Source organism: Podarcis cretensis (genome assembly GCF_951804945.1).
Source record: "Podarcis cretensis genome assembly, chromosome: 7".
Classification (NCBI taxonomy): Eukaryota; Metazoa; Chordata; class Lepidosauria; order Squamata; family Lacertidae; genus Podarcis; species Podarcis cretensis.
In genome coordinates, this window is record NC_137176.1 from 51,091,754 (window position 1) to 51,106,325 (window position 14,572).

The 14,572-nt window shown below is 39.1% G+C and overlaps 1 protein-coding gene across 2 annotated transcripts in view; it reads right to left on the bottom strand.

Moving 5' to 3' along the window:
• Positions 1 to 7,001: 7,001 nt before the first annotated feature.
• The window catches only part of KLHL14 (kelch like family member 14), a 59,142-nt gene continuing 51,571 nt past the window's right edge, over positions 7,002 to 14,572 (bottom strand). For both annotated transcript variants that reach the window (XM_079982715.1, XM_079982714.1), the window contains 4 exons: positions 11,891 to 12,081; positions 11,630 to 11,788; positions 9,043 to 9,200; positions 7,002 to 7,723 (listed from right to left, as the gene is read on the bottom strand). In XM_079982715.1, coding sequence (XP_079838841.1) covers positions 7,583 to 7,723; positions 9,043 to 9,200; positions 11,630 to 11,788; positions 11,891 to 12,081 — 649 coding nt within the window. In that variant the 3' untranslated portion in view covers positions 7,002 to 7,582. The remainder of the gene's footprint in view (positions 7,724 to 9,042; positions 9,201 to 11,629; positions 11,789 to 11,890; positions 12,082 to 14,572) is intronic.

Below are 14,572 nucleotides of genomic sequence, written 5' to 3' on the forward strand. Positions count from 1 at the left end.
GACTGCTGCATTTTGGATCCTATTCAACTCAGTACATAACACTTGGTTTAAGAACAGCCCTGTTTACGAACTATTCGGTTTACGAACTCCACAAAACCGGAAGTAGTGTTGCAAAATTTACCTCAGTCTAAGAATGGATGCCGAACTGTGGAAGGACATAGGTGAAAGGCATAGGCAAACTCGGCCCTTCAGATGTTTTTGAGACTACAATTCCCATCATCCCTGACCACTGGTCCTGTTAGCTAGGGATGATGGGAGTTGCAGTCCCAAAACATCTGGAGGGCTGAGTTTGCCTATGCCCGGCATAGGCAGTCAGAATGGCCTCCAAGGAAGGATAGAAGTCTAAGTTGGCCACTTCTGACTCTCTCGAACCACACCCATCCATTCCCACCTTACACTGGTATTGTTTCCCTGGTGTGGGGTTCTACAAATCCCTGCTAGCTTCAGTACAATAGCATTGCTACACCACTGTAAATATACCCCACTGGAACAATTTCAAAAAGACATCAGTAGAAAATAGGATTGCATTGTTAGATAAGTGAAATGAACTCTATTTATACAAGTTGCAATCCTGGAAAACTTATAAAAAGCAAACCATAAATTAATATTAGAGGCCATTTGGCCCTTTAGTATATAATTAAATCTATCTAATGAGAAATAAATAAGACTTACAGAGAGTAATGGAACTGAAGGGGAGGAAACTCCTCTACTTGAGGTTTGATTATGTTGTGTGATCACTCTTACGTTTTATCATAACAGATAAGGATACTACTGCAAATTTTGCAGTTCAGCGTAATATCTATAACTGGTTTTGATGTCTTACTCAGCTTTGTACCAGTTTGATTTTTAGAAAGAGTGTACATTATTTCCATGAAAACAAATATGAGGATGAGGAAGCATTTTCCCCTGTGTGCAATTCCTACTAAAGAATTTACATTCTTCTAATTTATTGGTTTACTGCATCACTTAGTGCACTCTGGAGATGTGCAGAATGTCCCCGCTGTTAGGAATATGCAGACGAAATTTACCCTTTTTGCACTGAGTCACTCACTGTCTCCTTGAAGTCATCATACTCTTTCCTTTCTCAACCCCACCCCCCTCTGTATGTTGGCAGAGAGAATCACAGCTATAAGGATGAAATCCTTCACCAAACAATGCAGTAGCAATCTGGACTATCAGTAAGAACCAACCAGAGGGGGATGGGATGAGAACAATGGTAAGGGTGTTGTTCATACACTATTCAAAGGGTTGGGTGGTTTATGGACAAACATGCTACAATTTTTTTTTTAGAGTGGGGATAGATCATGGTAAACACCTCATTACTAGGATAAGTGAAGATAAGCACTCAATTACAATTTCCAGGATCTGGAGGTGTGAGATGATCTAATTAATATATGCAGACACAATTCAATTAGGTCTACCAGGATGCAGAAAGTCTCATTGATGGATTCTAAGATTGCATCTTAAACTTTTTAGGCAAGAAGAGATTTAGGCATAGACAATTCAGGTGCAGAATCACTATGGTATCTAGTTTTCTGTGCTTCTCAAGAGTATTTCAGGAGATGGTTGTTGCTGTTGTTGTTTGGTACTTCAGAAACCAGAATCAAGAATTTGGGGTTGAGTTGGAATTTTCCAGGCAGGCAGCTGCTCCTTTCTGAATCCGGAAATGCCCGTGTTTTCTCACCACCAGCCCCACTAGGAGTGTACACAACCAATGGGAGATGAGAATAATGCATATTCCTTTAAGATCATCTTGCTTGTATGCAAATCTTTTCTTCCTTTATTCTGTTTGTGTGAAAAGGATGGGTCATGTAGCTTTAAGTTCTGTGTACAAATGAAAAAGAACAGGAACCTTGCAAATTATTTTATATGTGAAAAAGATTGTGTCCAAACTATGTATAAAAATATGAGTACTTTCACCTGGTATAGAACTGCATGTTCTGTAATTAAATATTACACAGAAATATTACTACAGGGAATTAGAAAATGATGTATACACAAAACTCACATAACAAAAGGGAAAAACTGGTATTCAAGTGAAGCAATGACACATAAGCATATAGAATTCTATGATCTGATCCCAGCAGTGAATATTACATTTGTGAATTCTAAAAGCCAAATGCTGTAACACACGTACTGTGTAGTTCAGAAGTGTCACATTAATATGGAATGGCATGAATTTAATCACTAATCTAGTTCATAATTGTAATACTTCAGACAACCTATTACATATGTAGGGGGGTAAATTACATTAAGCGAAACTTATGCCAGTTGAAGATTTGAGCAGTCATCATTTTTATGGGAGAACAAATATATTATTCTTTTGCTAATGAAGAATCAACATCAAATCCTGTTTTGGATCAGAAGAAGCTCAGTAGCCCCAATCCAGTGATCCTCACCTATATCAGCTTGTTGGGATGCTGCTTCTCTTTGACAAAGTTAGTGTTATCAAAAGTTGCATATATACAAAGGGAAGCTGCAGACTGTGCACAAATCTTTTCTAAGGCTTGTCCCTTCCACACCTGCTATTTGCAGCTGGTGCCAATGACAGCTTTTCTTTCATTGCAAATAGAGGCAGGCAAATTTTGCCCTTGACTTCAGCCAGGGCAGGGTGGTGGTGAAAGAGATTTGAGCCCACCCCAGTATCAGCTGCTTTTAAAAAAATCAGCTCCAAACATTTTCACACCAGAGCTAACCATCTGACAAGTGTCACAGCTAATTTGGTCTGAGAGTTAAAATAGTCTGTGTGGCTTTTAAATGCTGTTTGGAAATGCCCTTCACCCCTGTCAATTATAGCATACACTTCTCCTGCATAATACAAGAGCAAAACTCTAATCCTGTTGGTATTAGTATTATATCTGGCCAAGAGCTAGAAATGGGCTTTGCAATCTGTCCACTTTCCCCATCTTGTACCTACAATGTTCACTTCAAATATTGGCAGCACTTGCAAGCTTTGAGCAGCTATTTTAGAATTTACGCCAGCAGTTCTGCTCCTGCTGTGATTTCACTGTGTAGCTAGACCTATGGCCAGGGTGGGGGACCTTTTTCAGCTTCAGTCCCTTTGGGGAAACCTGGGGGCCCCTTGCCAGTGGCGGATGTGCTCAGATGCAAAAGTGGTCTGAGCAATAGATGCGACTCTCACCTTTGCACAGAAGGCTACATTCCAGCCACACAAAAGTGTGGTTGCATACACAGAGTACCTTCAAAGCACATTTGAAGCACATTCTTTCCCTCAAAGAATTCTGGACACTGTAGTTTCTAGAGGGTTGCTGGGAATTGGAAGTCTGTGAGGAGTAGACTGCAATGCCCAGAATTCTTTGAGGGAAAGAATGCACTTCAAAAGTATACAGTCTCTGCAATCATATAGTGCAAGGTGACTTCTTCAGTGACTTCCAGGCACTATTTGTCAGTGAAACGGGGCAGGGATCAACACACTCACCCCCTCCCTTCAACCCATCTCCCTTCTTAATGGAAAAAGAGCAGCAAATATACCTCTCCCACATATCTAATGACACTACCTTATCTAGTGGGAGAGGGAAAATATCTATTCCCACTGCTCACATTTCAAATTATTTCATTACGTTTACAGCATTTATTTGGGCAGTGAACTAGGAAGCAAAACAGTCTGGAATCATGGGATGCACAAAGCCATTTATCCAAAAACTACACAGAAAGTGTATAAATGTGAGGGGAAGTGGAAAAGAGGAATAGCATTGCTTCTGAACAAGGAGGAGAAGGGAAAATAAACGCAGCTGAGCCATGGTTAAGTCACCATGTTGACTTGTAAAATAGGAACTTTTGTTTTCCAGATAAGTAAAATGAATGAAAAAATATATATCCACAGCTGGTCAGAGGCTAAGCCAAATTGATAATAATGCAATAAAAATGTGTTTATATTCAGTACCTTACAATTAAAATAATACACTGAGTGGACACGTCTCTCTTTGAGGTATATGCTCTTCTTTTGCTTCAGTAAGGGATACAAAAGATAATGTCCTTGCACAGCTTCTGTAGTTTTACTTTGCAATTCATGGCTGCTTTATTAATCAACGCAAGATGCATTCATTGAACTGGATTAATCCTGCATAAGTAATTTTTTGAAATTTCCTGCTGAAGTTATTTTTCATTTCTGTGAACAAATAATTTATTTGGATTTTCATATATCAGGATCATAGAGATTTGCCACAGTCAGATTTTAATTTTAGTTACATTTGAGTTGGCTTATATATTAGGGCACAGAGTTTTGCATGAGAGCCTCTTCTAAAATCTGTAATTGGTGTGGAACACTGACATGCACGGAATAAATCTGACAAGGTCCAGGGAGCCAAGTTCAGTTCCACTGATCAACATCTATGCTGCAGATTAACTGAATCTTTTATGGCATTACAAGCACTCTAGAATTCATTAGTGCATCTTCCCCTCCCACTAACCATTCTGACCTCCAGTACTAGTAAGCCTTCTTTGGGTGCCATAAATTTTAAAAACTTACAACAAAGCAAGAAGAAAATGAAATGTCCTGTTCTATTTCTTCCAACACACATGCACACAGCCTCTCTTAAGTTTAAAATAATTATTTTAAAAATATAAACATACAGCTACTTGCACATTCTGCTGCCTTCTTTCTGTCTGAGACAAGGTCTCAGTTGCAAGGACAGACTTTGGAGTTGGCCTTTTAGAAGGTGTTAAAAAAATGACATTCAATCCCTCAAAAGATTTGGTCTTCCATCTATTCATGAATAGGTCTACACAGTCACCTAACTCAAATGTTCACACACCTACATGACAAAAGGATCTCAAAACATTAAATGTTAGATTATTTAAACTCGTCAGCAGCAGAGATTTGTCAGACAGATGCATTAGTACATAAGTTTTTATTTAAAGTCCCCTCGCCCTACAAGCAAGCTTCATTTACACATTCTAGTACTGTACAAAATTTACATTATTGGTTACTTGTATGGTTTCCTTGGTCATGCCTTCCCAAAAATTAGAAAGATTTACATATATTCCTCATAAATGCTTTAATTATCTTTGTCTTTTTTTAAAAAAAGAACTTTCAAACGGACAAGAAATCCCCCATCTTTCCCATTAAAGTGGCATTTTAGCAGTGGCATGGGACAACATAGTGGCAAGTCCTGGTATTTTTAAACGCCATAAAATGTTCTCTCATTTGGAGTGGTAACAGGTTTCCTTTCCATATATTTATATATACATATAGATTTCTAAAAACCCTCCCCCCCCCAAGTTATGATTGCACAACGTATTATTTTACAAGTAATTTTTTTTTATCGGAACAACACAAATAAATACAAAACTAACAGAGATTGCACTACATAAGAAAAATGGGTTGAGTTTCCAGGACAAACACTCCAGTTTCAGGAACTCTGTAACAGGGACTTCACTATGTTTCCTTTCTTTCTTTCAGATACAGTTCCCTAAACAATTCATTTGCAACATTTGAAGAGACTGAATCTCTGCTAGTTTTCTGCAAGTGACAACAATGGAATTAGCATTAGCAAAACAACAGTAGCAGTAGTATTAAGAAAGCCAGTATTTATTGTTATCAGTTTTATTACTTTCTTGGTAGCCTAAGTCTTATAGTTTGAGTTTCCCACCTTTCCTTTTGGTCAACTATGATGTATGACTTCTGCCTACTTGTACCCTGTGCCTCTTTGTTGTTCCCTTACGCGTCTGAGATTTGAACATAAAGGGTTTTTTTTTGGTAAAACTTGATTTGATTCTATATTGTCTTGTATTTCTGAATAGACAATTTTATTTTTCATACAGACTATAGGTTAGTGTGTGAACTGGCTGCTGAAGGGGTGGTGCAGCTTGTAGGATCTGACATAAGAGTCCTAAGAAGGGCAAAAAAATGAAAATTTATTTCCATCCATTGGTGGTAGGAATCAAATCATATTCCTATGCCCGTACTCTTTATTCCAATGGGACTTGGATGGAGATAGGTAGGGACAAAGTGTTCCATTCTACAAATTGAACAGCACAGCACTAATGTGAAATATGACACAAATATGACAAATACAGTGATACCTCGGAACTCAAACTGAATCGGTTCCGGAAGACTGTTTGACTTCCAAAATGTTTGAATTCTGAGGCGCGACTTCCGATTGGCCAACAGCTAGGTTTTTGCACAGCGGAAGCCGTCTTGGACGTTCGTGTTCCGAGGAACGTTCGAAAACCAGAGCACTTACTTCCGGTTTGTTGGCATTCGGGAGCTGAAATGTTCGAGAACGGAGCCGTTCGAGTTCCGAGGTACCACTGCATTAAAGTAGAAGAAATAATATAGGGCCTAACTTGATGTTAAACATTAGTGTGACTAAACCCTGATGGCCCTTTTTAATTTAAAAGAATCAGCAGCTTCTAGAGAGTGTAATTTATAGATTGGGAGGCATACTAACTGTTCCTGCACCCACTGCTTCTCTGCTCCAAACCTCTCCCACCTACATTTCTCCTTGTAAGGTCACAAATGAATATTTATCCTCAACACCCCTCCCATTCTGGGCTCAAAATTGCCTCAATTGCACTGCCTATTGGAACTGAGTTGAGCTTAACTAAACTTTATACCTGTTACGGTAGTTCTATGCCCATATTTCTTTTCACCACAGGTACAAAGCTAGTTTATAAATATTTCAGTATAGATCAGATTAAGGAATTACAGCTACTTGCCAATGATATGTGATACCACATAATCCACATTTTAAGAAAGAATTTGTTCTTTGGTGTTAAATAGGGGGGAAATAACAAAACTATTAGTCAAAATGACTCAAATATTTGTTAATTTGTATCTGAAATTTATGAATTAATTTAAGGAATAACTTAAATCTTAAAAAAACAAGAATTACTTGTATAGGCTAGAATGTTTAAATCAGAATAATACAAAATAATATACATAATAATAAAATGAGGTTCTATGGATTACTCTGGATTTACACTAGTGGAAATAAAATCAAAGATTGGCACCAGTCCTAAAACCTCAATTGTTTTTTCCCTACACTTAGGCATGGGGATTTCAGAGCAGACTATACGAGGGGCCAGTCTGTTCAGAACAGAAGCATTCTCTCTTATGATCTGTCTTCTTAAGTTGTGTTACTTGCAAAACATGTCAGCAGCCACAGATTAGGGTTAAAATGGGGAAGCAATTCTGCAGTTCAATGCATTTGGGCATCTCAGTTTTGAATTAATTGTGAGCAACATCACCATGACTTCAACACAGATCCCATGCAGGTAAAATACAATGCACAATAGTAATTTTGTTTGTTCAGGCAGTGTTTGGATGTTTAGAATTCTTTTTAAATTTAGAACTGATATGAGGGTTTATAGCAGAGAAAAGTGAGGATCACTCTGAAATGGTCATCTGTTAACATGTGCAGTGTTCCATGCTTTCAAGCTACTTGTTTGACAAGATACAGTTCTGTCTGAGGTGGGAACTATACTTAGTCCTTTTTTAAAATCATAAATGCAGGTATTGGGGATAGGGTCTTGTTGTATGTAGTACCAGGAATTCTGTCCCTTAAAATATTTAAGTCAGCCATCATTTAACAGTGTTCACTTCAGTACTTCCTGTATGTTATTTATTGTACGGCACACACGCAGGTAGTATGACAGTAGAGCAAGCAGGGCCTGCCAGGGGCTCAGCTACATCTCCTTCCAGCTCTGTCCAGGTTCCGTTCTCAGGACTGTAGCAAATGGTAGAAGATTTGTAGGCTCCCTATAACACAACATAGTGTTGTTGAGGTAGCAGATAAATGACATCCAAGCAAAATTTGAACAGCTTCAGCTAGAAAACAACTGGTCCTTGGTTGCTCTGCAACTTGCACTGTATTCACCTTTACAACTAAGATGCACACACACTGCCTTGATTTAGTCATAACTTCAAAAAAACTATAGTAGAGGCATCTCGAAAGTAGGGCTTTGGGTGAGTCAAGTGCAAGGTAGTGGGAGCTTGAGCTCCTGACAGTCAATTGGGGGGTTCGGCAGGATGCTGGAAGTGATAACAGATAATCTAGTCAGCAACCCTGCTTTCTCTTTGTGAGAGACTCAGAAAGAGAATGCAGGAGGCAATAGCTGCTGCTGCTGCTGCTGCTGCTGCTCCTCCTTCTCAGGAGTTGCAATGCATCATGACAGAGTGTCAGGGGCTTGGTAAAAACCAATCTCTGCCATCAGCCTGGATAATAGCGCCCAAGAATAGTCAGATTCCCCCACATCATCTCTTCTCCCCATGCTTTTAGGGATATACTTAGTCTCTTTCCTCTCAAAGCAGTAAAACTGCTTGATTATAAAGTGCATATCTGGAATAAAGAACAAATTCACCAAGGCAATAAATAACTGTAGCATAGATTGTTTGCATATTCTGCACATACAACTTGGCATGGTTAGAATCTCACCCCTCAATTCAGAATTTCATTCTCATGTAAATAGCTTTGCAGCCATGTGTCTGGAAACTGGACAAAGGCTGCTGGAAACCAAAGCGTGGCTCACCACTATAAAATTCTGACTCTGCTTACATTTCATGTCCGATCTGGCTTCTTTCACTTTCCACATGCTGGCAGAATCCCGCCACTCCAAATGGCTAACTTGCATTGAGAGCAAAATCAGAACTTGAGTCACTACTTATGCTCCCACAACTGGAAGCATTCCAGACAATCAAGTGAAGAATTCTAGAGATTGAATTTCAAACCCTTTGCAGTGCAGCCAACAAAACCTGTTCCCCATTGGGGTTGGGAATACTACCCTCATTTGGCCAAGACACTCCATATTCCCAGTTTCATTAACTGTGTTGTGTTCTGATCCATGTATATGATGCACTTTTTTTAAGTCAGTAAAGGAGATTGATTGATTGATCTTAATAGCTTAAAAAGAAATAATGACTACTGATTTTGCAAAGCAGGTTATAAATCAGCCAGATATTTTCCATACATCAAAGATTCTGACAGCAATTTATTTAGATATGTATCATTCCTGCAGAATGGTTGCAGCATGCTCTCAAATGATAACCAAGAGATCCATGTACAGACAAGGTATACATACCATACTCCAGCTGTAGCCTCCTACAAGGTAAATGCTGTCATCAAGAACTGCACAGCCAGGACCACTGCGGCCCTCTAAAATAGGAGTTTGCAAAATATTCCATTGATCACCTTTTGGATCATAGCATTCCACGAGCATGACATCAAGATGCGAAAAACCTGTACAACACAATTATCAAATAATGTGAAAACACTTATTTTAAGAGAATGAGCATATGGTACTTGATCAATGACATAAAAAACTTTGCCCCCCTTAGTAAGTTCATCATTAAAGACTAAATTGTAAAGAACAGGAGAAAACCTCTTAAAGTAAGAAAGTGAACTACTTTCCTTTTGTTATCTCCATCACAACCTACAGCACTGAGCTAACATTTGCTTTTTTCCTTAATAATAAACAACATATTGGCTGCCATTAGCTGCCAAAGAACATTCATGGGGAGTTACTGATATATGAGATTAGAGTGTTTTTTTCTACTCCATGATACCAGGAGTGAAATACCAGGACCAAAATGTGAAGGTACTATGGAATATTTGAGTGCTCCCTGTCCTTTATCTCTCTCACAGAGGCAGCTGAGGAATGGAAGAAGGAGAAATTAGAGTACAGAGATAAGGGAGAAACAATGAAAGGGAAGAAAGGTGTGTATTTTAGACAATAGCAGACATATGAGTAAAGCAAGAATGGAGAAATAATGAGAGGGGGAAAGTGGCTATTTTAAACAATGGCAGAAATTTGAGAAGAGCAATTAGAGGGTGATATTGAGAGGGGAAAGTAGCAGTTTAAAACAAGATTTAAGTACAGCGAGAAGGGAGGTGGGAAAGGCTCTATTGTGTTAGCTTCTGTGTTATACCTATTCTCCATTTCTCCTTGTTAAAGCTGTTTTTTTAAAATAAAACAAAAAACCCTCAGTGTTCTCCATCCCTGCTTTACTCAAACCTCTGCTATTGTTTTAAACTGAAATTTTCTTCTCAGGGTCTCTCCACCCTTGCTTTACTCAAACTTCTTCCATTGTTTAAAAGATGCATATTTTCTCTTTCACTGTTTCTCTCTTTTCATTGTACACAAGCTTCTCCTTCCATGTGTGAGAGATAAAGGATGTGGAGCCATCAAATATCCTATAACAACCTTCACACAATGTATTTCACCTCTCTTTGTTCCAGTTTCAAAGTAGCAATTTAGAAGAGATAATTTATTAACAAAAAAACCCCCAAACACCCATATATGTACAACATCCATCAACTGAACTTAACCTTCTCTAACTGAACAAGCTCACTTGACAGTCATGTTCTTAAGATTCTGTCATCTTAAAGATACAGTAACATACACCATCATAGCATGTTAGCACAAAGAGGGCTGCTGAAAAGGAGAGAGCAGGAGGGATAGAAATGTGTGTGTGTGTGTGTGTGTGTGTGTGGCCTGTATGCAAGGGAGAGATGAAAAGGAGAAATAAGGTGGTAGGAATGGGGATGAAAGGTGATAATGGTGTACAAAGGGAGATGCAGAATTTAAGAGATGATTGCTTAGCCCCTGCTCCTGCCAACCTAGCAGTGCGAAAGCACGCCAAAGTGCAAGTAGATAAATAGGTACCACTCCAGCGGGAAGGGAAATGGCTTAGTCATGCTGGCCACATGACCGGAAGCTGTACGCTGGCTCCCTTGGCCTATAGAGCGAGATGAGCACCGCAACCCCAGAGTCATCCACGACTGCACCTAATGGTCAGGGGTCCCTTTACCTTTAAGGCATGAAAATGGGGATTATCTGTGTGGAAGATAGAGCTGAGAAGAAGACGGGGGGGGGGGAGAAGAAAAGGGGGTGAAGGTGAAAAAGGTGCTTAGCAGTTATAAGGTGTGGGAGGAGGAAGGTGCAGGAGATTACCCTGGTGGTCGTTTGTGCAAGGTTACACAAAAGGAGGAGGAGGAGGAGGAGGAGGAGGAGGAGTAGACATAGGGGTGAAGGTGAAAAAACGTGCAAGGCAGGGTTGCAGAACAAGACAGAGGCTTCAGAAATGGGATGGGAAGATGAATAGTGAGCTTAGTAGTTACATAGAGTGGGAAAGGGAAGCTGTAGAGGGTTAATGGGGGGAGGTCAGGGGTGTTGGCAAGTGGAGCAAGCAGGGGTGTAGCCCCTATAGTAAGATGAATGCAAATAATGATTTTTAGAAATAAATTTTGTAGACAATTTTTGAGATGAGTGGGGGATTTTAAATGTTGTTAAATGTTACCCCTAAAATTAAGGACTTGTTTCTTTGCAGAGCCTTAGCACAGCTTCTTCTCCAGCTTGGGAAACGATTTACAGAGGGAAATACTGTTGGCAATTTGGGTCAGAAATAATCTGTTTGTTACAGTGAATTTACAGTGATGACAAATCATCCATGCTTCTGAGTAATGCAAGTTCCCATTTTTGTATTATCTAAAGCATTCATTACTCATTTATTTAATGTAGTGATATATATATATATATATTCAAAGATGCTGTCTCAAGCATCATGCTAAATTGTGTGGCAGGGTTTTAAACTTAGTTAGATAACCTAGCAAAAATAGTCTGTATCAAAAGACAGAATATTACATTGTTTTGCTATTAAAAATGTGACCTTTCAAATGATTTCCTCCGATTGCATACAGTCGATCATTCATTACAGCCAGTGCATGGATTGCTCTCTTTGTGTTCATATCTTGTTTTCTAGCCCAGACATCCATTACAGGGTCATAGCAGTACAGCCAGGGAACGTATTCACCATTGTGGACACCTCCTACAAATCAAATATACCTTCATAAGTTTAAGGAAGCACACCACCTTAAAAGAATAACTGGGTTTTGTTTTGCGATGAAGGGGAGTTTAGAAAACAACTTGCCAGAAATATAGATTTTGCCATTATGTACAGCTCCTGCATGTGCCGCCAAGGGCTGTGGTAGGGAAGATACATAACGCCATTCATTTGTCTCTAAATTATAGCATTCCACACTTGACAAGTAGCCAGTCTCATTTCTCCCACCTATCACATACAAGTTTTTGTCAAGCCGACAGGCATAAAAACTGGCTCTCCTAGAGAAAAAACAAATAGAGCAGTTAGTTTCTAGTGACTAGAATTAATTCCATCATTCTGTCTTACAGAACTTATCACCTGCTATTCTAACATGAATCCCCCCCACTCATTTATCCCTGAGAATATGGGTGACTTTTCCAAAAAAGGTTACAGTGCACTCCCAACTCAGACCACTCCCCACCTCCCCACCCCAAAGTATCACCAAAAATTTCCAAAACTATTCACTTGTAATGATTTCTGGATTATCCATTGCAATTTCTTATTTACAAAAAAGGAATCATTAGGAAAAATCAAAATGCCAACATCATAATGACTTTATGGAGCAGCTACATATGGAATACAAAAAAGATAGTGTGGAGTTGGAAAATGTACCAAAAAGGCAACCAAAATGACCAGGGAGCTGGAGCAACTTTTCTACAAAGGAAACTTAAGAATTGGGGCTTATTGATTTCAAAAAAATGCAAGCAAGGATGGTGTGTGCAGAAAGGAGACAGAGAGAGGATGTAGGGTGTTCTGTGGGTATTTTGGGAGTTTATCCTACATGTGAGTTGCTTGGGCAACAGCATTTGTTAGTCCTGGCAGTTCAGCTTTGGAAAGTGGTCTAGGTGGTGCTTCATTGAAGGCTATTGTGAACCAGCATCCTCTGTGATATCACAAGGGCTCATGAGGCACACTTCTCCTAGTATGCCTGATTAGAGACACCCTTCTGCAGGATTCTGGAGTGCATCCCAACATTCGTCCACTATATTGCTCCCCTTGCTAGATGTACTAAATGATTAGGACTTCTTCTAGAATTGTTCTGCCTCAAGCAACTGCTTGGAATACTTGTTGCATTGGTTCAGGTCAGGTCACACCTATACAGGGGGTTCCAGCACGCGCACACACAAATACATTCACACGAAATGTCTGATTCGCTCTTTTTACTGCAAATGCTCCATACACATGCTCCTGCTCATGTTGACCTCAGTGTGTCCAGTGGCCTATTGGTGAACTGGGGTGTGTGACTGGACTGTGAAATGATTCCCTCTGAGCATTCTGTGTGTAGTCTTTCAGAAGAACAATTACCACACAATGACTAGGTGAAGCAGAAGTTTAAGTTAAAAGCAATTTTATTGGCAGTGAAGATTTAAGCAAGAATTCATTAATGTTTAGGTTATTTGGTTCCATGGAAGGATAACAGCAACTCAGTAAGATAAAGTAAAAAAAAGGGGGGGGGGAGGGGAAGGATAGATAATGTAACAATAATAAATTATCTTGACATTCACTTTCTTTATAGTCCTTCATGGGTCATTGTTCCCAATTTACTAAGAGAACCACATCATCAGATTTTTTTCTTCAATTATCATTTTTTTTTTTTTCTGCACTACTGCAAATAGAACAACTTTCCTTGTATTACATTCTTGCCATCCAGCAAAGGTTTATCTGGCTAACTCTCAACAAAGTTTTGAACATCTCCTTAGTTCCAGGGCAAGGAATCAGTATTTATGGAGACTGTCTTACCATGCTGTGCTTTCAAGTCATTTTTAGTACAGCACTCCTGAACGATCTATTTCTAAAAACATAATAGGAGACACTTCATTTCCCACACAACTATGAAAGCACCTTTGAGCCTTGCAACAAAGTCCATTTTTAGTCCAAATATGTTTTCTAGCAAATGTAGTATATCTTTCCTTTTTAACAGGAAGTTGAGGCGATGAGTGCTATCAGGATCACGGCCAACGTGAGGCCACTGAGAAACACAAGAGAAATCTCAGCATGTTGTGGGAAAGCCCTGAAAGTTTGCAGAAGCACAAGAAGTCTTTAAAAAAGACAACTTAAGACAAGCAATCCTCACACAAAAAAAGCACCCTCCAGCTCAGTGAGGATTGAGCATATCAGAATAGGGGGGGAGTGGAATGTCCTAACTGGAGAGACTAGTTAGCTAGAACCCTGAACAGAAGCACTCCTGTTAGGAAGGAAGATACATCTCAACATTTTATTGCAGGTTCCACTGGTTACATCTGCATAGCAGCTTTAAGATTTGCATGTGAACATGCAAGGACTCACTTCCTTGAAAAATAAAGAGTACTGTTAAAATGCTCTTGGATTCTCAGTGACTCAGGCTCTCTCTCAGAAATGCACACGTTCTCCTCATGTTATGTGTGTATGCATTACGTTGCACACATCAGCGTCAATCATTTATTTGCTCCTTCAGTATGAAAGCTTTACTTAATATCAAGGGAATTTAAAATGTTATGAATAAAACACTTTATTATCCTGTGAGAAATATGTATGTGAGACATATGCTTATTTTTTAATATAAAAAAGATATGTTTTAACTATCCAGATTGAGTCACATTATTTGAAACTTCATCTGATGGAGGTTATGTCTGTTTGACTAAGATGATAAATGGTTGTTTTCCATTGCAGCTATCTTTAGAAACAAGTTTCCTCATAAATGTATCCTCTATGTGCATTCTTGACTTCATCCACATAGTGTCACTGTTAGGA